The sequence below is a fragment of the Perca flavescens genome, chromosome 6 (assembly GCF_004354835.1).
Source record: "Perca flavescens isolate YP-PL-M2 chromosome 6, PFLA_1.0, whole genome shotgun sequence".
In the NCBI taxonomy this organism is placed as follows: domain Eukaryota; kingdom Metazoa; phylum Chordata; class Actinopteri; order Perciformes; family Percidae; genus Perca; species Perca flavescens.
This window is the reverse complement of record NC_041336.1, coordinates 12,791,504-12,819,424: the sequence shown is the minus strand read 5'-3', so window position 1 is coordinate 12,819,424 and position 27,921 is coordinate 12,791,504. Positions and strand designations below refer to the sequence as shown.

Genomic DNA, 27,921 nt, shown 5'->3' with positions numbered 1-27,921 from the left:
CAACATGCCAGAAATCCAACTCAAACACGTCGTGTCTTGCACCACCGAGGACCCTGTAAGTTCATTTGTCACTTGCATTGCATTTGGAAAGTGATCCCCTCGTTTCCTGACACCAAGCTCTGCATATATATATATATATATATATAGCCCCTACCCCCTAAAGAAAAAAAAATATATATATATTTTTTTTTATTTAGCCAAATGTGAGCCTTTCCTCCACTCTCTTCTTGTCATAATGCTAAACAGACTCACAAGGCAGACAACCTGCTGAGCTCTGACACCTACAGAAAGTGGAAAGCAGCAAGACCCGGGGAGAAACAGACATCAGTCATTCTGCAGGTATGCTTTTTAACCTCCTGTGTACACAGATTTTTACCCGGCAGTGGTTACGTAACATGTTTTGTCATTTTTGATGTGAAGTTTACCTATGTCTACTCCTAAAACCTGGTGATCCAGCTAATTTGATCCAAATCAAGATCAAATAGACCATTAATCCTGAAAAAAAACGCTTTTGCCAGAGATTGCTCAAAAATACAACAAACATTTAAAATATACATACATGAGAATAAAAACATTAACCATAGAGTAAATACTGGTGCTCTGATCTAAATGCTGAGATTTACAGAACAGAATGTCCCAGATTGCCCTGCTAGTTTCTTTCCTGGCCGTGTATCCACCAAAGAAAAGGAAAGATTATAATCCAATTTGCCGTTTGTAGTTGTCAAGTGGTAAGGGTTGGGCAGTCATATTTTCTGTAACTTCTGAAGTGTGAAACAATTTGCAATTACATTTATTTTGCTGATGCTTTCATCCAAAGTGACTTACAATGAAGGCATTCAACCATGTGGATACAATGGTGCCTACATTTTATTTTATAAATACATTTTATTTTATTGGCCAAGGTGCAGTCTAAACAGATGAGTTTTTAGTCTGCGACAGAAGATTAGTGGAACATAGCGCATTTGTGTGGTGTGTCACCAATTAACAAAATATTGACTTCCACTTTTCGTTTGTTGATATATTTGTGTCCTTTTGGAATTCCCTTCTTCATTTTCTTGCAGACGATTTTTTCGGACTTGACAGAATTGTTAGGCATTAGGTTAAGGGATTAGGCTGGGTGAAAATATATTGATAACATAGTGTGCTCATCTTTGTCTCTATTCAACTTTTGCCTGAGGCTTTAAGAATCGATTATGATATTTTACAGAATATGTTAAAAGCACTTTAAGCGCACTTTGAAATTTTGATTAGGAAATTGTATATGCTAATACAAAGTACAAGTATCACTAAGGGACAGTCTGTGTTGATATATGTACATTTCCTTGGCAAAAACATGTTAAAAAGTAGGGGCTGGTTAAATAGTTTAACCTCTTGCATCCATTATTTTAACCTGCACTGTTTTTCTTTTCTCTCAGTTCGAGAAGGAGGAGCAGGTGCACAGCATTGATATTGGAAATGAAGGATCAGCTTTCATCGAGGTGCTGGTGGGGAATTCTTCAGCTGTCAGAGACCAGGACTATGAGGTGTTCTTGCAAACCAAACCCAATTCCAAAGCATATCACCTCCGAATTAATTATAATCACTCTACTACTGTCATTTTTTCTTATTCTTTGATGTCAATCTTTCTCTCTTTGAGGTTCTTTTGGTCACGTCTTCCTTCATGTCCCCAACGGAGAGCCGTAACGGCACCAACTTGAACCGGGTGCGTTTCTTTGGGCCCAACCAGCTGCAGAAGAGCACAGCACAGGAGAAGTGGGACCGAGTGAAAATTGTGTGTAGCCAGCCATACAGCAAGGTAAGGGCCCAATCATTTAAATACAGAAAACTGTGCAAACTGATGTATTATCCATCTAACTCTTAATCAACAGAATCCAAAAGTAAACCATTTGCATTTTGGACTATTTTACAGCACTTTCACCACCACCACCAATAGCAGTGCAACATAATTTGACAGACAGTACAAATGATTGCGTTACACACAGAGCACCATAAGGATCAACTTGTATTAAAGCTGCATGGTTGCACCTGTAGATGTTGTGTTTAGTACTTCAGTTAAGATAACTATCAAGCTTAAAGGGTACTTCTGTGAAAGCATATACTTGTGATATTAAATGTAGTTTGATTTTGTGTGTGTGCTTCGTAGAACATAGCGTACGGAGTGGCCTTTGTTAAGTTTCATTCGCCGCCTGACAAAAATGATCCTCCTCCAACAACATCCCCGGTAAGTCATGCCAAGTTCTCGAACTCCACGGTGCCTGGAGATGTTGTTTTATCTTTGAATATTTTCCCTTGAGACCTGAGAATACTATTAAGTGAGTTGTTCAAAACCTTTGTTTTTAGTAAACTCTGTGTACACAAACAATGTTCTCAAAGTTTGACTTGGGTATATTCACAAAAACACCCTAGGTTGTATTTTGGCGAGAGTTACGCTTTAACAAGGGCTGGGTTTTGATAGTTGCTGATTCCTCAGTACTTCTACCAAAACAATACTTTTTGATGGCTCACTTTGGAAAGTACAAACATTTTCTTCTACAAAACCCTTTTCAAAGAAAGATAAGCATCTCAAGTTGTGGATGTTGTCTCAACACAAGACTTCATACAAGCACTTTGCCTAAGTGAAATAGTCCCAAATTCACAAAATTATTATCTGAATCAGAAAACTGCCTGACCAAAAAATAAGTAAACCAGCTTGTCTGAAAAGACATTTAATGCACACTTTAGACTTTGTCATACCAAGTTTTTGACCCTATGGGAAACATTTCACTTAAAACCCAAGAAGTATTAAGGTTCACCCAGTTCTATTGTTTATTAAATAAGGTTTTAAGTTACTACCATTTACAAAACAAGTTGGAGAAACCAGACAGACCACCAGTAAACAAGTTATCCATTCATGTTAGTGTCTGCATTAAATGTAGTATTATAAGAAGATGGTCTTTGTGAGCATGTTACTGTAAGATTAAATGTGTGGCTGCACTGTTATCAGCAGTGCTTCAATACTTTTTAGGCACTGTCCGAATTACCGCTAAAGTATTGAAAAATGCCTCGTCATTCAATAACCAACTTCTATATCTAAGGTACCCGCGGGGTCTTAAAAGCATTGAAAAAGTCTTAAATTTGATAATCTCAAATTAAGACCTTTAAAAGCCTTGAATTTGGTATACAAAGTCTTGGATTTCGTTACAAAGGTCTTATATTGTTTGCCTTTCCTAGGATTAAGTTCATACCGTAACAAATTTAACTGTTACTAATGTAGGCTAATTAAAAACTGAGCTCAGTTTAACTCGCAGTTTTACTTGGATTAGGGTGCCACCTAAATCATGGTTGCAGCTGCCGCCGTGGTCCTGCTCAATGCCCTGCTGTGCCCTACTACTCCTGCAACGCCCCACTATGACCGAAAACACTCTGCTATAGCGGTTAAACTGAGGGGAGGATGTGCGGAATGTGTCGGTGTGTGTCGGACCTTGGCTGGCCGCTCGACGCCTTCAGAAAAAGCTCAAGATAACAGGCTAATCTGCTCGGTGTGCGTCTTATAACAAACAGAGCGAGCAGCCACCGGACTCTAACATCTGTCGATCCGTGCAGGACTTCACTGTGAGCGGACTGTTTAGAGACGATGTGACCGGCAGGTAACAATCAAAGGTTATCTGCTACTGTAGCAGAGCTGCAAGGAAACGCTGAACTGAGCGGTGTGTTTTCAGTGTTAAACACTGCTGCAGGTATTCATGCACGACTGTTGTTGGTGATTTACAGAGGTGGAAGACTTACTCTTGCAGTAAAAGTAGAGTTGTAGAGTTACAAATTACTGCATTCAACATCTTCCTTAAGTAATAGTACAAAAGTATTATCAAAATATATATATATAAGTGCTCATTATGTAGTGTAATATATCTTATTTTATTGGATTGTATTATAATCCAGTAAATTGTATTAAATATGACTGATAATTTAAATAAAATGTTTTATTTAATTCAAGTAGCCTACATAACTAACATAATTATTTTCTGGGGTTTAAAATGTATACAGATTTGACATTTTCCCCTCATACTTCTGTCGGAATGGGTACGAAGTTGGCATTGAATTTCATTTGAAATGGTATTTAAAAACATCTTAAAAAGCCTTGAATTTAAGTTGGAGGATCCTGGGGGTACCCTGAAGTAGGGCTGGGCGATATGGACCAAAAGTCATATCCCGATATATTTTGGCTGAATATCGATATACGATATATATCCCGATATTTTTTTCCGCAAAGTGAGAGCAAATGTTCAGTCAAAGCCAAAATCAAATATGACATGTCACAAGTAGTTTGATAGAAACAGTTGCAAAATCAAATAAATAATAAACCGGTTTCTTCACCTGGTTCATGATTAAATGCTCAGCTGTTCAAATAATAAAATGTAAACCTAAATACTGTATAACAGGAGTACCTTTTTTGAAATCAAAGCTCCATATTTGTGATTCGTTCCAAAGGTCAATTAAGCTTTTGATATTAATATAATCTACTTTGTTCAAAATGTAATGCCTCATGCCTGTAAGCCTAGGTTTATAGTCCCATTCTTCCACTTGATACTGCTTCCACTTAAGTAAACTAAAAGATGAACTATCGACTACAAAACAAAGAAACTAATTAATGTGTTAATACAAAGAATATTTATAATGATCGGTTCACAGATCTGAGTCCAAACGGAAACTTCACCCTTCTGAACTAAGAGTTTCTGCTTCAAGGTGAAGTTTAAAACAGACTGAAATGTCCAGGCTCATTCCTCCACTATTTATTTCTGTATGTATTTATGCGTTACATGTCATTTTAACGGGCACTGAGCTCCAGATCCTGCAGCCGCAGAGCGGTCTCTGCTGCCCGCTGTAGCTTCTCTCCGTCCGCCTGCCGCCCGGCAAACTGAGTGGAACTTTCCGCCCGATATCGACATACAGGTCGTCCTGGACTACGTGTAAGATCCTACCGATCACCACTCTGTCTTTGGCTGGTCCGATCTGGATCAGCGGGGACCCGCGCAGCAGCGAGGCAAAGCTGTGTTTTTCCCGGGGGAAGAGGCGCTGCGGCCGGCCACGGAGCTCTCAGCCTCCCGCTGTCGCCAGAGCTCAGATTGCTGGTCGGGCGGCATACATAATCATAAAACACATTGTCACCTGTTAAATGTTATTCATTGCTGTTTGTTCTTTTCATTTCCTCTATCGAACATAATTAAGCAGTACAAAAGTCCGGCATCTTTAGCGTTGATCTGAATGCTTCGGACCCCTGTTCCAAGATGGCGGCGGTTTTGACGTATGTTTAGAACCTCAAGGCGACATCTGTGTATATATCTATGGGAGCAAGGATCACATTTGAACTATATCGATATATGCGATATGGTCTAATTCCATATCTCATTTAAAAATATATCGATATATTTTTTATATCGATATATCGCCCAGCCCTACCCTGAAGGAGTAAATCTCATCAGCGTCAGTGAGCCAATAGGCATGCAGCATGCTTCTGCCAAGATCTAATGATGCTGGTGATTGGCTGTCTAACGTTACACGTCGTAGAGGCATGCAGGAAAAACTCTACGTTACTCACAGAGACTGGGCTCACGTATTAGGAGCTGAAAAAAATAAGATTTGTGCCGTAATGTTGTAATTTCTTTTTTTATAAAATTGGTATTGAAAAAAAAAAGTATTGTTTAGGAACCGGTATCAAAGTCACGGTATTGGTATCGGTACTGAATATTTTTTAACGATACCCAGCCCTTTAAAACATGGCACAGCATCTCACAGCAGCGTAGCGTGTGTAGCACCTTATTTTATTCTGTGATCTACACAACTTTGTAACCATGAAGTAATTTGATGAGTTGAAACTTATTTTTGCTATAGTCAAAGAAAGTCAGTGCCTCTACCTTCTCTTTGGGCACTAAACTTCTCTGTCTTCTCTCCGCTCAGAAACTGACAAAGCTGGGACAGTTCAAGGTGAAGGAGGAGCCTCTTTCACCTGCTGCCAGCCTTCAGCCTGGCAGTCTTTTCTTCAGTCGGGACAATGCAACAAAGTCCAGTACTTCACTCAAAGGTAAATCCACTTAAATATACTAGCCGCTAAAGCCCAATTAAATTCTCCCATGTCCTTGTAACACTAAGTGCGAATCACTTTGAATAATCCCAGAAAAACGCCAAGAGAGCACTAATTGGCCTTCATTTTAAGCTATTTCAGTCTGCCAGGAGACGAGGGAAGAGCTATTTCAAAGGCATTTTTATTATGAAGCTACTTTGTTCCCTCACCGCTCCCACCCTCTGCACTTTTCTCTCTTTAGTGTCTCCTCAGAATGAGAGGTTGAGTTACGCTGCAGCTGCCCTGCAGGCTGGTGGCAGCTCCCACTCATCAGGCCAAGCTTCCTCCTCCAGCTCTGCCTCACCACAGGTACTAAACATTTTCTCAGTAGGAGTTAGATTTTTAAGTGGCGTGTGGCAGCCGAAGTGGCATGTCCTGGCATGAGCCGCCGGAAGTGGCATGTTCTTCACCGTAAGACGTAAAATGTAACTTATTAAAATATAACTTAGTTCTTCACCGTAACACGTAAAATAGAACTTATAACGTTAAAATATAACTTGGAACGTAACATTTCGTTAAAATATACGCGGCACTTTCTAAAGCCACGTGGCGTGTTATCGTGAGGCTATGTCTTATCGTGAGGCTATGTGACACGCGGGTTGCGTTCAGGAAAAGAAGAAACGTTTGGGATTAGGACAAGAAAAACGGGGTTAGGAAAACCACAAACGTGAAAAAAAAATATCAATCGTGGGACACAAAGTCACACGCACGACTTGATCGCTGCTCTCCTGGGTGAAAGTCCTGTGTTTTACCCATCCTCCACCCTGACCAATGTACCTAAACGGATTTTTGCCGTTTCATACTACTCGCTACGGCGTCAATTCATAAGCAATTGCAATTGGCATATGGAAGTACCGGAAGTACATGCCACTGGCACGTGCCACATGCCAGTTAAAAATCTAACTCCCTCTCCATTTTCTCCACTGAAGGACAGCCAGCCAACAGCAGTTCGCTTAACAAGCAGTAGGTTTTTTTTTTGTTGCTTTATTTAGACAACAAGAACGCTGAGAGGTACGCAGAGAAAGTGAAGCAGAGGCAATAAAGCTTGTTGTATGATGGGATCTATAGTTATTGGGAGTTCCACATCACGTTTGGGAAAGTTAATTTGATTTAGAACCAAATGGTGTTTAAAAACTCAAGCTTTGGACCTGATAACCGAAGTGAATTCAAACCAGAAAACAAACCAAAACCAGTTGAAGAAGCTCTGCACTTGCCATCTTCAGTGATCTAACACTATAACAAAATCAGTTAATTATTGTATTCAACCGGAGCTAATTAAACGAGCGACGAGAAGACAGCACTTTGAGTGAGCGGAGGTGGGGTTATGTGTGCACTGCAGCGGTGTGTTTGTCAACTGTAGGAGAGAAGAGAGAGCAAGAAAGCACAGCTGGTGCAGATGTTTCGATAGTGAGTATTGAAACTATTTCAAATATTCAGATTTTCATCATATCAAAAAAATTATATTTTTGGACTTGGCTATATCATTCCAGGAATAACTCAAACACTGGTTTACCAAAAATCGTATATAAAAAAAACCATGACATATTGAACAGCTGTTTGCCCAAAACAGTCTGTATGTTGATTGTAAGTAGTAGTGACAGTACTGTATGTGTTCGAGGGTTGAAAATGTTCATGAATACAGTGGGGGAAATAAGTATTTGACCCCTTGCTGATTTTGCAGGTTTGCCCACTTACAAAGAATGCAAAAATCTACAATTTTAATCATATGTACATTCTAACAGTGAAAGACAGAATCCCAAAGAAAATTCCAGAAAATCACATCATATGAATTTATTAAAATTGATAACCATCTGATGAGGAAAAACAAGTATTTGACCCCCTGGACAAACAGCAAGTATTCTGGCTCCTACAAGCCAGTTAGTCTTTCTTTAAGACACAGCCCCAATCCAAACCAATTGTCTACATCAAATACACCTGCCTCACCTCGTTACCTGTATAAAAGACACCTGTCAACACCCAAACAACCAGCATCCAAGATCACCACCATGGGCAAGACCAAAGAGCTTTTTACGGACATCAGGGACAAGATTGTTGATCTGCACAAGGCTGGGATGGGCTACAAGAGAATCGGAAAGCAACTTGGAGAGAAAAGATCAACTGTCGGTGCAGTTATCAGGAAATGGAAGAAGCACCACACCACCGCCAACCTCCCTCGGTCTGGGCCTCCACACAAGATCTTGCCTCGTGGGGTGTCCCTGATCATGCGAACGGTGAGGAATCATCCCAAAACCACAAGGGGGGAACTGATGAATCAACTGAAGGCAGCTGGGACCACAGTTACAAAAGAAACGGTTGGTAACACACTACGCCGTCATGGATTGAAATCCTGCAGCGCACGCAAGGTCCCCCTGCTCAAGAAGAAACATGTACAGGCCCGCATGAAGTTCGCCATTCACCACCTGGACGACTCAGAAGAGGCCTGGAAGAAGGTGATGGGTCAGATGAGACCAAAATAGAACTTTTTGGCCTCAACTCAACTCGTCGTGTTTGGAGGGCAAAGAACACCGAGTACAACCCAAAGAACACCATCCCCACCGTCAAGCATGGTGGTGGCAACATCATGCTTTGGGGGTGCTTTTCAGCCAAGGGGACGGGACAACTCCATCGTATTGAGGGGAGGATGGACGGGGCCATGTATTGTGGAATTCTGGGCCGACATCTCCTTCCCTCAGTGAGAGAGCTGAAGATGGGTCGAGGATGGGTGTTTCAGTGCGACAACGACCCTAAGCACACCGCCAAAGCAACAAAAAGAGTGGCTGAAGAAGAAGCACATCAAGGTTCTGGAGTGGCCTAGCCAGTCTCCAGACCTGAATCCGATTGAAAATCTTTAGAGGGAGCTTAAAATTCGAGTTGCCAGGCGACAACCTCGGAACCTGAATGATTTGGAGGCTGTCTGCAGGGAGGTGGGCCAACATCCCTGCCGAAATGTGCACAAACCTTGTCACCAACTATAAAAACCGTTTGACATCTGTGCTGGCCAATAATGGCTTTTCTACAAAATATTAACATGCCGTTTGTCCAGGGGGTCAAATACTTGTTTTTCCTCATCAGATGGTTATCAATTTTAATAAATTCATATGATGTGATTTTCTGGAATTTTCTTTGGGATTCTGTCTTTCACTGTTAGAATGTACATATGATTAAAATTGTAGATTTTTGCATTCTTTGTAAGTGGGCAAACCTGCAAAATCAGCAAGGGGTCAAATACTTATTTCCCCCACTGTATATTATATTATAATATTATTTTGGAATCTATCTCTGTACTTCACCACAAACCAAAAGTCCCAGGACGTAAATAAAAAATAATACATTTCAGTATAAAAAAATAACTAGTATTGTATAACACAGGCTCTTAAAATGTACAGCAAATATTTCACATATGTGCGAGCTCTGGTCATTATGTTCTGTTCCTCTTGTTGGTAAAAAAAACAATGTATTTTGTTAGGTATGCAGCAGCTGAAGTTGTAGCTTTGATTGATTTTTGAAAAAACTGTTTGAAATGTTTAATTGCCTGCCTGACTCCAATAAAAATGCACCACTGTAACTCTGCCTGAGCCCACTCTGAGAAAGAAACCAGAAGAATGGGCAAGTGATAGCTTACTAATTGCAGTTCTGTTTCCAATTTTCTAGTGTAATTGTTTAGGAAGGCTATAATACTTTACAAATCTGCAGAATCGTTGTTTTTGCTTCCTTAAGGGACATTTTATTTCAGACGGCTCACCCATGACGAATACAAGAAATTGCCTGCCACACTCAAGTGAGGTTTATTAAATGTTCTGGCATTAAATAAAATGGATATGTGGACAGTTTGTACGTGTCCACTTTACTCTACTTGTCATCCAACAGTATCTCCTCCAACGCACCTGTTTTAAACATACAGGTGCACATTATTTTTTTCATTCTGAAAAGGTGCCAATTTTTGAGTGACTTACATTAATTGTTTCATCATAGCCACCAGCAAAAAGGAAATTTGAGTTCAGCAAAGCGCGGCAATCTTCCCCCGGCCCTCCACCCTCGAAGAAAATAAGCCCCGCTGGCTCACCTGAGGGCAAAGCTGTGACCCCCAAACACAAGGCGAGCCCAGCCAGCACGCCAAGCCCCAGCACTGCGAAAGGTAACACTCACATCAGCATCTGAATCTTGAAGACGATTTCCTCACCTGGAAAAGTTCCTTGACTTTTGCAAATCATCTCTCCAGCTGCCCCGGGGCAGAAGTCTGCTGACAGGAAGCGGGAGAGCCAATCCAAACCCGAACCCAAACCCAAACAACCGAAACCTAGCGTGCAGCAGGTCCCATTCAAACGGATGATGGAGGGGGTCGTGTTTGTCCTCAGTGGCTTCCAAAACCCCTTCAGAGGGGAGCTGAGGGAAAAGGCTCTGGACATGGGAGCCAAATACCGGCCCGACTGGACACCCGACTCCACACACCTCATGTAAGTATCAAGCAGGATGCAGTGAGGAAGTATGGGAAAACTGTATGCTTGAACTGTCCTGACGGTATCATGCACTACTTGTTTTTTTCCTTCAGAAAAATACTGTGATATTTTGTGTTGATACAGAGAAGCTAGCAAGTGTCGGTTTTATTCTTACATATATTTAAAATAAATAGTGAGCTTGTTTAAAATACCTGCAGTAGTATAGTAGTCTACCTACCACAGCCTGATGGACTAATAATTGCAAAAATGTACATTTTATCATGAGAGAGAGAGAGAGAGAGAGAGAGAGAGAGAGAGAGAGAGAGAGAGAGAGAGAGAGAGAGAGAGAGAGAGAGAGAGAGAGAGAGAGAGAGAGAGAGAGAGAGAGAGAACACAGTACATGGTGAAACTGCAGGATGTTGACAGACGATAAGATTAAAACTTAATGAACAGAATGAAGACTGATTTTTGACAGGTTTCTTTGGAGAAAATCATAAAAACACAATCGCACATTTCATTGCTGTACTCAGCATATGGTAAATTGTTTGACATTTATATATGAATGCAACATGGCTGATGTGTAATGAATTAAAAAAATTAATTAAAAAAAGAGTTATTTCACATAAAGTGCAAACATCTTTCCAGAAGTAGCTCGTAATTGTTTCAGAAGTGTTCTCTTATGAGCGATTTGTATCTGTACTTGATTTGTATCATTAAAAACAGATTGCATGGTTATGTAACAGCCCTGTTAGCACTCTCAGTAATTTAGTTTGATTGCCTCTTGATCTCCTCTGCCCTTGTCAGCTTCTCTTTAGTGATGTGTGTGTGTGTGTGTGTGTGTGTGTGTGTGTGTGTGTGTGTGTGTGTGTGTGTGTGTGTGTGTGTGTGTGTGTGTGTGTGTGTGTGTGTGTGTGTGTGTGTGTGTGTGTGTGTGTGTGTGTGTGTGTGTGTGTGTGTGTGTCATTAATCTCCAGCTGTGCCTTCGCTAACACCCCCAAGTACAGCCAGGTGAAATCAGCAGGGGGCATCATCGTACGGAGAGAATGGATAATGGACTGCCATAAGAGGAAACAGATGATCTCCTATAAACGGTAAGAGAAGGTGAAATCCAAAATAAACTATTGAACACAGATGACTTCATAGCGATAATAGAAAAGTGAAGCTGTAATGATTCTTGCATGGAAATTCAGACCTATAGAAATGCCTGAGCTCAGTTTTGGCCACAGGGACAGCTGTGGTTAAGGTGTCAGTTAAAGGGCGCTTCTGTAGAGTGACAGCCTGCTCTTAGTGTGGAGCATCCATCGTGTCCAAAGTATGACTCTACATCTGATTAATACTTTCTCATAAGACACAGTTGTACCTCTACATCGTAAAATCTGCGCACAGCACTAACACTGATTGAAGCGTCCAAAAATACGCCCCTCACAGCAGTGGTGCCCACTTGCTACAGAGAACATTGTAACCTTGAGCAGCTGATGCCTGCTGTGATCACAAATTCAACCCAGCCGGCTCCAGCAGCTCTCTAATTATCTGCCTCATTACAGGGGGAGCTTTCACAACATCTTCTGTCATCGGCCCACATGAATCTGTATACTGAATAATGTAGAGCAGATATACTCTTCTTGGGCAATGGAAGGTCTAAATTAATTGGAAAAGTTCTGTATTCGTGTTCCACTGTATGAAGTTTTGCCTTGCCATTTAAGGAAATCCTTTATCCTTGCTGTTTTTGTTATGACTGTGCCTCGCCTGAAGATGAATCAATTGCTGAGTGAGCCTCCACACTGTTGTGTTATCCAAGGTTACTGAACTCGTTAGTCTCCGGCTTCTGTTGCATTCAAATGTAGGGTTAGCAAAATGCAGAACTAGTGTTGTGATAGATATGGAGTTAGCTGTCGGCTCTAATAAAAGAAAGTCCTGCCTTCTGCCATTTATTTTGTTCTTAAGCAATTTTCAAACGTGGAATCAGGAAAAGTGCTAGCTTCTACAGCACGTATACCAGTTTCACTAAATACCTTCTTTAGCCGTTTTATTTTGATAAGCCACATTAGGGTTGCAAATATCGGTTATTTTCATCCTTGATGAATCTGCCAATTTTATAGATTAACGTTCTATAAAACATCAGAAAAAGCTGAACAAAGTCCATCACATTTTCCTAGAGCCCTAGGTGATATCATTAAATTTAACTCTAGCTCGTCAACCTACAGAAGTATGGCTTTTTTTTTTGGGTGCTGCTGAGTTGTAAGGTTTAATAACCGAGGATGGATGGATTTTATGTGACTGACCGAGTGGAAACTTTTATCATATCCTATCTTTCTGATCCGTCAGCTTTAGCTCTGCCCATATTTGTTGATAGAATACTGTAGTGTAGAGGGGCCGGCGGTTCCAACTTCTAAGAGTCCAATATATAAGTCCCACAGTCCAATCCCTTTTTATTTTTGTTCTCTATGCTTTTAAAACCATTCTGCTGTTTTAAAAATGATTTGACTTTTACAAGAAAACAACAATCCTTTTCAGAATGAAGTGCATGTATCGGAAAGGGGCTCAATGTTGGCTTGAAGCATTTCAGTTTATAGCTGAAGTGATTGGTTGATTAGTTGATCAACAGAAAATGTATTGTTAACTATATTGAGAGTCAATTGATTTTTCATCATTCTCTAAGCAAAGATGTCAAACATTCGCTGATTCCAGCTTCTCAGCTGTGAAGATTTTCTGCTTTTCTTCATCTCATATGATAGTTTATAGATTATATTTGTGTTTTGGACAAAACAAGCAATTAGAATTTTTTTATAATTTTTGTTTTCACAATAATTGTTTTTGATTTTATAGGCAAGGCAGCTTTATTTATATAGCACATTTCAGCAACAGGGCAATTCAAAGTGCTTTACATAAAACATTAAAGAGCAGTTAGAAAACAATTAAAAAACAATAATAAACAAATTAAAAACATTAAAAGACAAGAATAAAATTGATAGTGCAGTATAAGAATAAAAGTTACAGTGCAGTATAAGAAATTAAAGTTAATAAAATAGATTATTTAAAGAAAAGCAACATCAAAAAGATAGGTCTTTAGCTTAGATTTAAAAGAACTGAGAGTTGCAGCGGACCTACAGGTTTCTGGGAGTTTGTTCCAGATATGTGGAGCATAAAAACTGAACGCTGCTTCCCCCTGTTTAGTTCTGACTCTGGGGACAACAAGTAGACCTGTCCCAGACGACCTGAGAGGTCTGGGTGGGTCATAATGTAGTAACAGATCAGAAATGTATTTTGGCCCTAAACCGTTTAGTGATTTATAAACCAGTAAAAGTATTTTGAAATCAATTCTTTGAGGCACTGGAAGCCAGTGTAGAGACTTCAGTACTGGAGTGATGTGATCCACTTTCTTGGTTTTATATAGTTTTTTATAGACAAATCAAATAAGCAATTGACAGATTAATTGATAACAAAAGAGATAGTCAGGTTGCAGCAGTGTGGCTTCCTTTTGGCTATAATTACTTACTTGGATGTGACTGTCATTTCAAAGAAATTATTGTCATTTAGTTCCAGCAGGATACATCTGGCGTTGAGACGGGGTGCGCAAAAATAAATTTTTTACTAATGTTCGTCTCTAAAGCAAAGAAAATGAAAGCGATCAGAGTTACATTTTGATTGGATTATTCTGGACAGCCACTGTGTGCATATGAGCCAAGAGTCTGAGAGAGTGTTGTGTAAAGCTTTAAAAAAAAAAAAAAAACACTTCTGAAGGGCGATGGCACACAACGCTGTGGTTTTATGACCTCTGATAATTACTTTACAAGATGTCAGTAAGCACATTGAAATGAGAAGCTCCCTGTCTCGTCATTCTGCCCCACGCTCGCCTTTCTCAGTCAATTTCGGATTGTGTCGAAGATCCCTCAACCCCTCCCTCACCGCTTTGCTCCCCCGTCTCTTGTTGTCAGAATAATCCATTCCCCTGCCCAGCACCGCTATTGTGCAGCGCTCGGAGTGTGCAGCTTTGATGATGATGTATCCTTTATTTAAAAGCTGCATCTGCTATGGGTAATTAAAGGGACCACTTACTTTGATGATAAGTGCCCGAACAAATACGCACACTCTCAAACTGTTGCTCCATCATGCACACAAACACTTTCTAACTGAGCATCTGTAGGCAAATGCAGAGCTTCTGCTCCCGCCGTCCGTTCTCTGTAGTGTGTATATATAAAAGAGATTGTGACATCAGCTGAGCACCCCAGAAATGCAATCTCCATAGTCATTATCCAATCAGTGACGATCCAGAAATGGACGGAAGGAGAAGAGGGCAGAAAACACTCAAGCAGCTCTACAACATCCCATCACAATAGAGCTGAATAATTAAAGCAATTTCTCATTAAAACCAAAGCTCTGTCGCAACAACACAAGAGGAATTGGAAAATATCAGCACAACCACATGGTGATAAATCTACGGCGAATAAAACTTAATCACATACAAAAAACCCTCACCTAAATGTCCTTTCCTGAAAACGTTCACTGCATCCTGAAGTGTACAGAGCCAAAATCTTTCAAATTGTTGCGATTAACTTTCTGTTAATCCATTACTCGATTTAACTGTTTCAGCTCTAGATAAGTGTATTTCAACCTCTCAGGTCATCAGCAGCAGTAAACAGAACATATATTTGATGAGCTGAGAGGCTGAAGGCCATTGTTGTTGTTTTTTTTTGCATTTTAGCTCTAGTATAACTTGGTTTTTACCCTCTCTAATAAACAACATTGTGTCTCCAGTTCTCTGTAAACAGAGCAGATCGAGCATGTTGGTCTGCTTTTGAGGTAACAACACTTATCGGCATAAGCAACAGATTCAGCATTACTTCCCTTGCCCACAGTGTCCTCTTTCTTTTTCCAATTTCCTGGAGTTTTATGAAACAAGTAAGCATAGGTCAGTAAATGTCTCCCTACAGTGTCAGCGGAAATAATTACACCTCAATGGTGGTATTTTGACTCTTTCACTTTCAAGCTGCTAATGTCCAGGTGACTTTACAGTGGCTTGAGGGAATATATGGAGAGGGCGCGGAGAAATGTCACATCACCTCATTGAACCCTCTCACACATTTAGAAGATAAGACGTTTTATTATTAAAATAACTTTTTAATGATTGTGCAGACAAGGCAGTGGTACCCCGGCGTACATCTGAATGCTTTCTAGTTTATAGATTCAGCAAGTGCATATGTTTTCATCAAGCAGAACTTGAAGTCACGTGGAGCATTAATAATATAAGTGATGAAGTAAAGCTTCACTAGATTTTCCACTCAGGGTCCTATCTGGCCCTTTACTATGGTCAATACGACACTGTTCTGAACGGACCACTCAAAGTCACAGTCTAAAGTTGGTGGCTGACATTGTGGTCTTTCCATTACATTACATGTCATTTAGCTGACGCTTTTATCCAAAGCGACTTCCAATTAAGTGCTTTCAACCTTGAGGGTGCAAACTCCAGACAACAAGTAGTAAGTGCAAGTGCATTAGCTTTAAATAAGTTAAACAAAGAGTCATATGAAAGTGCAGCTTTAAGATATATATATATGTGTGTGTGTGTGTGTGTGTGTGTGTGTGTGTGTGTGTGTGTATATATATATATATATATATATATATATATATATATATATATATATATATATATATATATATATATATATATATATATATATATATATAAATATAACACTCCAAAAACACCCGATTTTTTTCCAGGGGTTGGGGTATTGGGTTTGACCATGTCCTGGATGTAAGCTGGGGCTGATCCGTTTGTGGCCCTGTATGTAAGTACGAGTGTATTGATGCGGATGCAGACAGCAACTGGTAACCAGTGAACAGAGCGGAGGAGCGGTGTAGTGTGAGAGAACTTGGGGAGGTTGAAGATATGTGCAACATGAAAATGAAGTCTTGATTCCCTACCAAGATATACTTTTATTCTGTTTTTGTCCATCAGATCACTCAGAAGAGTGTACTCAATACAATTTTTATTGTTCCTCAATCCTCTTCTTCCTGCTAGCTTAAAACGCAGTGGTCTCTCAATATAAAACTCTTCATGTCCCACCAGTGGTGCACCTTTCAACAAGGGCTACTTCTGAATAGGCAGTAATGTAGCATTTAGTCTCTTGACTATGTGGTTTAAATTTCCTGATGGCTTCTGATGATGACTCAGAGTCATTACTGGTGTCCTGTTATATAATGAAGTCATGTTATTGCAGCCCATCGTAGCGTTCTTTTTGAGGAGCTACTCTTAATGGAGGGAGACTGTGAAATAAGAAAAAGGTGTTGGGGGAGTACTGGGTCCAAGCCTGATTTATGACTTGGTTGTTCTTACGTCAGTTTGAAAGTGTTTTATTTTCTCCCCTCCTCCTGCAGTAGATTAGACTTGTATCCCAGCAGGCAAACTTCAAACTATTTTATATGAAGGCATTGGTAATGTTTTAGGCATCAGGACTGAAAGAGGGTACCTGCTTTTGCCTGACAATGGCCCACTGCGGTTTGAAACCTTGTACAAGTAAAGCTGATTGGTAGCAAGCTATATTGTGAAGGCATTCTCTTCCCTCTGGCCTTTAATCATCTTGACACATTTTGTTCACCCCTCCTTTGTCTTCCTCCAGGTATTTGATGGATGGAGCAGAGTCGAGCTCGGAGAGCGAAATGGAAGGGGACGACCAGAGTGAAGAGGAAATCAACAAAAAGGTAAATTGTTTTTTTTTTAAGTGAGCCTATACAAAATAGGGGTGTGAATCTTCACTGGTCTCACGATTCAATTTGATTGCGATTATCCTGTCAGCGATTCTAATCGATCCGATATCACGATGCGTCACCTCCTCAATATTAATATATATTGCTACAAGCAGTCAGGTATATATGTATGAACTCGCCTTTTTATTGTATCTGTTCTTAAAAAAACATTTAATATCACCATATTGTTGACCAAATACCTCTATCGATACTGTGGCGATATTGTAGGCTTGACAATTGGTGCTTACAAAAAAATATTTACACAATGAGATTTTTGATAAATAATCATGATTAATGTGTATATAATAACTAAGTGGGTAAAGGCAAATAATAGAAAAGCTTGAACAGTCTGGTAAGTAAAAAAAAAATGACATACTTCTTGTAATCCAGCCATTAAATCCAGGGACAGATGATATCATGATATTACAATATCCAAAATCTAAGACAATATCCAGTCTCATATCACGATATCAATATAATATCAATATATTGCCCAGCCCTACTGTCACTGCATCGATGCAGAATCGTCCATGTCCGCGATGCAATGATCATTTTCAACGCCCCTAATACAAAATGATCTAATGAGTAATCTTTTTCCTGTTGGTAATAGTCAGTCTGTTTTAACGCTCTGTCCATGCTGTTCTTGCAGACTCCACCGAAGCAGGAGAGACAAGTGACCCCGAAAAAGATGCCCGAGAAGAAGACTGAAGATGATGAGTATGCCGGCTCCACTGATGTGGATGAACCAGGTTTGAATCAAACTGCTTTAATAGAAAGTCCCGCTGTGGAAAAAAATGTAACTGAGCTTTACACGATGCTTCATTTAAGATTCAGTCATCATCAGCATTGCCACTTCAATGACTCCCCACTCTTTATTTCTTTGCGTACTACAGAAATTGCTGTTGGGCTAAAAGAGAAAGCACATTACTGTTCTGAAAGTGGCTACGAGATGACAGCCATACACAGACGTAAATTGGGTTTTTTAATTGATTTATAGCCAAAGTTAATCTGAGACAGGCAGATAGACAGGGTGTAATGTTAGGGGAATAAGCGGGCAGTCGGCCCGGTGAAATGGAGGAAGTGGAAGAATGAAAGCAAAGATTAAAGAGGCACTTACAGTTCGGATACAGTTGTAGTAGTAAGAAAATGTTCTCAAAGTAAGTAAAATCTTTTGTCTGTTGAAGGTTAAAAAAAAGGATGTGGGGCCAGCTTATTTTTTTCAGTGCACATATGTTGAACTTAAAGTGATGGTTCGTAGTACAAATAGGTTATGCACTATATGTAAAACAATGGATTGGAAAGTTTGTAAGTACACCAGAAGTTTATGTAAATAACACTTGCCTGTTGACTTCTGCTCTCTGCTGCTGCTGTTACCGGTAGTAAGAGTGCTTAGGGCCGTCTACAAATTACAACACCGAAAAGAGATACAACAAAAATATTTATTAATTTAATGATTAAATAAGGTAATGTCTCCAAACTTACGTCAATTATTACTTGTCTCCTGCTAGTTATACTACAGCACATACTTTAAAAAAAAAGTTAAATTAATAAATATTTTTGTTGTATCTCTTTTCCGTGTGTAATTTGTAGACGGCCCTAAGCACTCGTCTAACTGCAGGTAGCAGCAGCAGCTAGCAGAAGAGAGCAGGCAAGTGTTCATAAACTTCTGGTGTACTTACAAACTTTCCAATCCATTGTTTTATTAGTACATAACTTATTTGTACTAGTGTAGAAGTTTGGTATCATTTCGGTCATTATTAGTGGGGTAACTTACGAGATACAAACGTGGATCCATTAGCCCCTGCACTAAGCTATTCAGCTGATAACGCTACTCTACGCTAACTCTCCCAATGTTCGACCCAGGTGAAAAAAGCTTCTGTGGGGGGTGTTTGGCTCGAGGTCATGGTGCAAAGGACCCTAGGGTGAAATTACTTTGAACCATCACTTTAAACACTTTGGGTTATGTATAATGCAAAGGTTCACTCTGTACGAACAAAAAAAAAGTCCAGTCCCAAAAAGACAGGTAGAAAGGGGAGGAAACTTAAAGTACAAATAATTTCCACAGGATGTGCGATACTTGCATTCCCATCTGCCCCAGCTGCACTTTGTGTTCAGGAGCTGCAAGAAAAATGCTAGGAAAATTATTAAAAATCGAAACCACCTGGGGTAACGGCCTTTTCTCCCTGTTGAGGTCGGGAAAAAGGTACCAGATACACCAGGCAGTACTGAGAGGCTCAGGAGGAGCTTCTGACCTCAGGCCACTAGAATCCTAGATGAGGCCACTGCTTAACCCCAAAATGCCACCGTCCGCAATGCGTCATACCACTCCGGGACCGCCCGAAGTGGAGTGTTTTGCCTGTCCGACTCAAGCTCGAGCTCTTCCATATTGCATATTTCATTGTATTGTTTTTATTAATTTTTTTGTGCTTGCGTCTGGAATTCCGGCCTTTACCTCCACGTTACCTCAGGTCCACTAACCACAAATAAACTGCAATGAATCAGAAGGCAGGAAAATACAATTTTTCAGTCACAGAGAAGCTAGCAACAAACCGTAAGGGTCACAGCCACAACCCTTGCTTACATTTTCAATGAATTGTGAGTGGCTGTGACTCATGGGAAGTGATTCATCCAAACTAAGTAGACCGAGAGGGCAGCACTCGATCTGAAGAGGACTGAAAACATTGAGAGCCAATGAAAGGGTCCAGAGATTAGACAAAAGGATCACCTTTATGAAGCTCTTGGAAATGGAGTTGACAATGCCAACGGTGAAAAGGACAAGAACAACATACATACTGTAGATTCTGTTTGAGGTGGAGCATGCATGAATGCAAGATGCAATCACTGTGAAGGGACTTGTGCATGATTCTCATTTCTATGTTAATGCGAGGCCAGAAGTAGTGAGAAGTGCTGGTGCATAAGTGAGGCGACGCAACAAACACTGACCCACCAAACGCATACGGAGAAGGCTATTTAACCTGCTTGTCTTTTCCCCCTCAACAGCACGCATGTATGTTAATGGGAAGTGTTGCCAACGAGGCTACATCCTTTGAACTGCTGACATGTTTGCGTCATAGAAATTACACCTGGCATTTTTCTCTTTCTATATATCCATGTATTTTGTAGAAAACATGATAGCAAGTTTGACCTCTTTCAAAAAGGACAAAGAACTATATAATGCAGATTTAATTGGTTTACATTTGATCATCATAGTTAATTAGTTTTAAGATTAGGGCCAGACTGCAGTGATGGTAATTTAAAGGTACACGGACCTTGTGTTAAGATTAACTTTAAATATTAGAGGTAGGAAAAATAATCAATTGTTAGATGCATTGCGATTCGCTCTAGAACGATTTAATGCTTTTTCTTTTTTACAAGTACAAATCAGAAAACAGAGTGACTGAAAGAGGATGGGATAATAGACAACAACTTAGAGTTTAGGCAAGAATGCAGAAAAAAACAAACACAAAAATGGCCAAAAGAAAATTTTATTTTGTATACATACACATGATCTAATAAGACATACGTTAAATAATTAGGCAAAACTCATATAGGCTGTTAATCTACTTTATAACATTACATCTGACCACCTCATCTTTCATGTTGTAAGAAGCCAGTTCTCCACCTTTAAACATGACTGAGCCTCCGACATGGAAGATTACTGGGAGAGAAGGGGACTTTGACAAGCATGTTTAAGGCTTAAGCATGGAATGACTACAAAATAAAAACCTCAGTACACAAAACATTTCATTAAAACTTGTGTGTGACAAATATATGTCAAACTCTAAGCTTTGTCTAGGAAGTGATTAGCAAACTCTGAGTAGCAAACTCAGATTTATATATATATATTTTTAAAAATCACGCATGGAAATGTACATAACAAAATTGTTGCATCGATAATTGTTTTTAGATTTGAATCGTTGGCCTCTGAATCGAATCGTGAGGTGCCAAGAGATTCCCACCCCTATTAAATATATTAAACTTATCACACATAATTTCCCGCAAGGCCTATTTCTAGTGTTAAAAAAAGACGTCAGGTTTTTAGGTTAATTGTACCATATTACATACCTGCAAACTAGTCGCTTTTCGGCAAAAATCAACATTTTGAATGGAAAAATGTCATCCACGTGAATCGTGTAGATCCGAAGAGTTTTTATTTTGTGGGGGGTTTCCGAGACCCGGTGCTAATACGGCACCGGTGCCTTAACAAACGTTATCTACCGGACTGAATAACAATGTGGATTTTGATGCCTTTCGGTCACCTTTTTCAGCCCTTCTGAGTTTGCAGGTATGATATTAACAAACACTGTTTGCTTGTGTATGTATTCACCGTTCACCCAGGCAAATCCCACGTAGGTGTCACCTACTGTGGCAATACAACCTTTTCTGATTGTGTGATGATGATTTCACAGGAGACGGTGATGATGAGTCTGCGGTGGACACGGAGGACGAGCTGCAGAGGTAAACAAAACAAGTAATGGCAACGAGGCCGTTTGCAATATTGATGTAGACGAGTTTGTTCTCCCGTGTAATTAAAGGTCGACTTGATTTCTGCTCTCTTGTTGCTCCATAAGTAACACAGCCATCAGTTAATTCTAAAATCTGTAATCCCACTCTGACTTGAGCCAACTTTTGATTCACAATCGCACAATAATCACAGAGTGTGTTAGGATTAGTGGGCTGCAGTTAAGCTGTGTAGGTTTACCTCATAGGGTGATGTTTAAAAAAGCCCCCTGATTTAAAATAAAAAGACAACCTTTGAAATCCTGATTAAATTGCAGAGGGATTGGTTGGTTAGAGGGTCGTAATCCAGGACTGTTTACTCTCAAAACTCTTTTAGAAATATTGTTTTGTGCTTTTACTTAAAGCTACTCAAACCCATAGAGGATTATTATCTGACTTTGCGCTCTCAGTGGAGCATTTTACCATCTTTTAGCTCATTGTTTTTGTTTCACGAGCTGCAGCTTTACTGTTCTGGCTCCCTTTCACGGCTCTAATCAGCATTGTTTCCCAGCAAAAAAGCTCTGAAATCTCACTGTATGCTAACTGGCTACCACCAAACAGCAGAAGTTCGAGACTAGCTGGTGAACATAGTGGAGCATTTAGCCGTTGAAGAGCCAGATACTTCCATCAGGAGTTAGTGGAGACTAAAATAAAGCTACGAGGAGAGTGACTTACATTTGTCAGGTGGTCACAGAAAGAGAGAGAGAGAGGTTTCTTCTTTTTGAGAGGCTGACATGGGCACATGTAGCATCAAAGATACAACAGGTCCTTATCCTGTCCTTGTAATAGGGTGGAGAACGAGAGCAGACAGAAGAAAGCAGCAGTGGGAGGGAAGGTGGTGAAACAGGAGGATCCATATGGGGGATCGACAGATGAAAACACAGACGCCGAGGCTGAAGAGGATCACCCCATCCCTGAACTACCAGGTATGTCTCTCTCTGTTCTGGTCTCCGTGTCCTCCTGTCTCTTTTGTCTGTTCCTGTTGTCATCACAGGAACACTCGTCCGACATGGCAAACACTGACAGAAAGTAATTGGATGGCTTTCTGCCCTTTCAGGAACTTAAAGTGCACCTATAATTACTCCTCCTACATATTGTGTAGTCATCAGATGACCTCATCTGCTCCTTTCTCTTCCCATGTTCTCATTTCTTTCAGACTTCCTGAAAGGAAAGCATTTTTTCCTCTACGGTAAATTCCCTAACAACGAGAGGCGCCTTCTGCTGAGATACATCGTTGCCTTTAATGGGTGAGAGACTTTAATTGGTCAGAGAAATAAGCTGTGAACATCTCTGCAGTACATGTTTGTGTAAAAGAGTACTGTCTTTGCTCCAGACTGATTGAGGACTACATGACCGAGAAGGTGCAGTTTGTGGTGACTAGTGAAGGATGGCACAACTCCTTTGAAGACGTGAGTTGAGTCCTTGCTTCTTTTTCCACAAACATGATATCTAACACAAGCTTAAAAACATTGTACATTTCTGTTAATGTGCATTTGAGCATGTGCGCATGAATAATTTTATTTTCGCTTCCACAGACAATACTTTGTGAAAGTAATTGCTTCTGGAAATGTAATGCTCAAATTATACAAACTTCACAGCTGAAACTCACAGCTGAAACAATTTAAACAGTTACTGCTTAAAAGAAAATGGCTAAGAAGTCCCTTACTTACTGATTAAGCAGTCGTTTTGCAAGGTATAATCAAATAAAAGCCTTTAGGCAAATTGGGAGTATTTTAGCCTTGCCAGTGAAAATACATCAGTGTTGGGACCAAGTGACTTTTTAATCTGTTTTAAATTGTGGGTCAGAATTGGTTTTCAGCCATTTGAGGGCCTTGTTCGTGTATGAATTTGCAGCTTTAGTTATACAATTGGAGCTTTCAGTTTTTCAAAGGCTTTATACCTCTTCCCATCTGTGCATTTGTAATGAAACAAGAAGACACTTCATGACCTCTCTGTTCCTTTCGCTTTCACTCTCACTTCGATCACAGGCGCTGATGGAGAACGGCAATCTGAACTTTGTCAAACCCGCATGGATTTATGCAATCAATGAACGACAAAAGATACTGCCCTACCAACCCTACTCGGTCGTCCCCTGAACTGTATGAACACGCAAAGGTGTGCACAGACGCACTAACACCTCATATCCTGACCGATAGGAAAAGACACGTTTTTATTTTCTTCTTCTTACCTTTTCAGATTCACAGCTTCACTTACATTAAAGCAATAAACCGATTGTATTTCATTAATACCTTTACACTGATTTTATACTTGCTATTCGTGAAATGTTTTCAGTCCTCAGGTGTTTTCAACAGAGATGTTCTCACCTTTCAGCCAAGATGGAGAAAATGGAGTCTATTTAGGTCAATGTTAGGATAAGGTTTAGTTTAATATGATCTTTTTGTTAGTTCTAGCTTGGCCAGAAAGAAACATCTTCATCATCAGTGTGCTGCTCACTTTATGAACTAAGTACACACTCAGGTCTGATTCAGGTCTTGTTTAAATTTCTTGGTTCGTGCTGCAGTTCGCTGCTGTTCACCACGGCTACCCTTAGGCCCTGTCTGGAAATGAGTTATCACCCTGTCCTGAGTGCAAGCGGCACTGATAACTCTGACTTATGTAAGCAGACAGACCAGTATGAGACCAGCCCAAAGTCAGGTGAAAAGTGTAATTTATTTAAGGCTGGAGCCACCAACTGCAAAAAATCCGGACAACTAAATTCTACAAATCAAAAATGAATACTGAAAGACTGTTTGTCTTTCTCCTTTTTATTTTAAGAAAAAGGTCCTGAGTGGAAAAAGTGATGGATTTCTGTGTGTTTAAGTTTAATAAATCTGAGTTTTTGATTTTATCTATGTTTATTGAATTAATATTGCAAGAGATGGACTTGCTCGATAGATGTGAGGATGTAAAATGGACAGTAGTTTGTGTCACTCAAGATTTACAAAATGCTTCTTAAGACGAAGAGATATCGGGCTTACAGTACTGTCTGCTTGCTTGTCCAAAGCAGCTTGTTCAAGTTCCTATCTTCAACTTTTTTTTGTTCTCATACTACTTAATAATTTTGCCTAAATAAAAAATAGATTTTTTTAAATAAAGGTATTGTTCTCATTTGTATTCATCAAACTGTCCTCACACTTAGCTGCTCTCATCCCTTCCTATGCCTTCCTGTTTGTGTTTGCAGCTCGAAAAGGCACTCCCTTCCCTTTCACTCCTTCTCTCATCTCGAGCCCCCTTTCTGCTCTCTATCTAATACTTCTCGCCCTGTTTTGTGCCCGGAGCCACCAGGTCTTCTGCTCTTCAGTCAAGGGGATTAAAATGCTCGAATGTGGACGTGAGACAGGGAGAAATGGTGGGGTGGTTACAGGGAGAGAAGCTGCAGGAAAGATGGAGAGGTTTGGATGCAGTAGCCAACGATCAGACTATTTTATTGTGTACTATACTATATAGTATTGTATTTTAAAAGTATCTTTTCATATTCTTATTGTAATTTTTCTATTCTATATTTATGTTCTTGACTGTTGCAGTTCTTTTCTTTATTTTTTATTGCCCTATTATATGTTTATTGTAGACACCAAACAACAAGGCAAATGCCTTATATGTGAAAACCTATTTGGTATTTCTCATTCTGAAGGCAAATTCACATGCATACCAGCAAGTGTGAGGCATGTTAGTACCACTTACTGTGACCTCGTACCAGGCACTGATTTGCTTTTCATAATATGGAGAGAGCACGGTCAAATCCATTTAGTTCTGGAAGCAGGAAAATTTACAGCAGCTAACTGCATTCTTGATACAATGTCATATTTCATCGAAATGCCCATCTGTTGTCAAGATGACAGAAAGGGTGGGCTGCTTTCAAAATGTCCCATATGACAAGTCGACTTTGTTCAAACGGCACACCTTGATCTCTTCTAGTCAGATTTATTCTGTGCTCTTTGCATTTTTATGTCTCCTGTGAATCTTAGCGGTAACCTTGGCTGACTGCTAAGATAGCCAAACATTGTCTGACTCTGTAGTTGTAATGTTAATTTATGTGTGCTCAAATTGTTTTTATTATCAGATTGTAGTTCTTTAGTCATGTTTTCCCTTTCTTCTTTCTATGTTCTTCTGACAGTACAGACTTGGAGGGGATGAATACTTTACTAATGTAATTTGTATTTTTGTACTGTGGATAATTTTTGTAGATATCTGTTTTCATTTTGACCTTCAAGGCATTTTTTTTTTACTGTCAGTCATTAAGTCTACTTTGATTAAATATTGTAAAAGGAACAGTTAGCTAGGGTATAATACTTTTAATAGGCACTGTACATACAAAGGACTGGAACTAATGCAATTTATTTCCTTAAACACATATCAAACCCACTGAGTTTTAAGCGAGCTCTTCAATATATTGGGATCAAATTCTCTTTTGTGCTAGAACTATAAGCTATATATAGTAAGCCAAGAAATTATTTTCTCCTCACCTAACATTTGAATGCAGGTACCATATGATGTAAAAAAAAAAAAAGAAAGTAAAAGGTGAATAGACTGACCTCATGCATAACCTGGATTACCCTGCATACCTGTCTGGGTGGAAGGAGTCTGTGTTTTTTGTTTGTTTTTTAAGTCCAGTTTGTGATAAATTGGCCGGAGTGGAGAATGAGGCATTTAAAATTATGCATTTTTGAAAATATAACAAAAAACTTAATCATGCAATGCACATTAAACATCTTTAATATATCAAAAATCAAAAATGTGCATTCCCATTTTGATGCAAAGTATTTTAGGATTGCTTGTGTCATGATTAGCACTTACTGAAGGTTGGAGAATATCACACTTTATTGGACTCCGTTACAAGTAAAACTCATCCTTTCAAAAATTTACTTTAGTTAAAATACAAAAGTATTGTCATCAAAATATACTTAAAATACCAAAGGTATAGAGGACTGATTATGCAGAATGGCCAATTTCTGTCTCATATATACAGCATATTATAATTATTGAGTATTGTATCACTTTAAGGTCAACTTTAGGTTGATTTATATAGCACATTTAAAACCATCACAGTTGATCAAAGTGCTGTAAATATCAACTTTAATCTTGCAGCTGGTAAAGGTGGAGCTTATTTTTATACTACTACTTTTTACACTGCTGGGTAGTTTAATCTATAGTAATACATAATGTATTTGTTCCTTGTATTTTATATTAATCAGAATCTGTGAAGTAAGGCTTTAAAATAAGTGGAGTGGAGTAAAAAGTACAAGTCTCTGAAATTCAGCGAAGTAGAAGTGTAGAGTACCATAACATGGAGTACAGTTAAGTACAGTGGTATCAAAATTGTAAAAGTACATTTTTGGAGTAAATGTAGTCCTACCTGGTTACTTTCCATCACTGTTATTTACCACACCCGTTTTGTCGTAATTGGTTTTATCAGGACATGTCAGTTAAAGCGGCATTAACCTTAAGATGTTTCATCAGTAAATATGTTGATGTGTAGTCAGGCTGACATTCTCTCTTCATTCTCGTCAATTGCTTTCTAGACAACAGCTTTGTTCTCTTGTTGAAGATCTTTTATATTTTGATCCAAAGTTTCTTCTTTTCGATTCAGGTTTTCGGCCCCAGCAGCTACCCCTGATAATAGGCATCGCCAGCTTGAAGGATGGTGCCACTGAGATTTGTTTTTATGATTTATTGTTCATGACATCTATGACAGATTTCTTGCATGGTGTCTTGAAATCAGTTTTGCCATATGGACTTATTAACTTCTGTTCAACTCCAAATGGCATAGCATCTGTGGAGTTTTTTTCTTTTAGATTTTGCCGTTAAAGGTAATCCATAACAGTAAATGAAAAACTGACATCACATCATAAAATTGCATCAGGGCATTAATATCAGTCAGGGGTTTTACACTTTAAAGATGTTCTGCTTATTGCTTCATATTAAAGTTGATGAAAATGTCATAAAACCGATCTTTAATATATTGTGTTTCCATAAAGGGGTAGTTTTATGAGGCTGGGTTCATTTTGAGGTAGGCCTGACTAAAAAAATGCCATTCGTACCCCAATACACTTTTTAACTGGAACTTAATTTGAAATGTAGGCTAGCCTACTAATTGAACACTGTCTCTATTTTACCTACAGTATAATTAGTGCTGAATTACAG

General features: G+C 39.4%; 1 protein-coding gene across 3 annotated transcripts; it reads left to right on the top strand.

Annotated features, from left to right (window-relative positions):
- Positions 1-4: 4 nt before the first annotated feature.
- xrcc1 (X-ray repair complementing defective repair in Chinese hamster cells 1) lies at positions 5-27,652 on the top strand. 3 transcript variants are annotated; one of them, XM_028581074.1, is made up of 18 exons: positions 5-55; positions 247-339; positions 1,416-1,523; positions 1,637-1,795; positions 2,144-2,221; positions 5,935-6,058; positions 6,300-6,406; positions 10,070-10,232; positions 10,317-10,551; positions 11,508-11,624; positions 17,154-17,235; positions 17,930-18,029; positions 21,690-21,738; positions 22,570-22,706; positions 22,937-23,027; positions 23,114-23,189; positions 23,769-23,895; positions 27,368-27,652. In XM_028581074.1, exons 1-17 carry the CDS (start codon positions 5-7, stop codon positions 23,874-23,876), a joined length of 1,878 nt encoding a protein of 625 aa, XP_028436875.1. In that variant the 3' UTR covers positions 23,877-23,895; positions 27,368-27,652. The 3 variants fall into 3 exon arrangements, with proteins under 3 accessions (XP_028436875.1, XP_028436876.1, XP_028436874.1); XM_028581075.1 differs by lacking the exon at positions 27,368-27,652 and adding an exon at positions 24,962-25,959; XM_028581073.1 differs by lacking the exon at positions 27,368-27,652 and having other exon boundaries at positions 23,769-24,874.
- Positions 27,653-27,921: the final 269 nt, after the last annotated feature.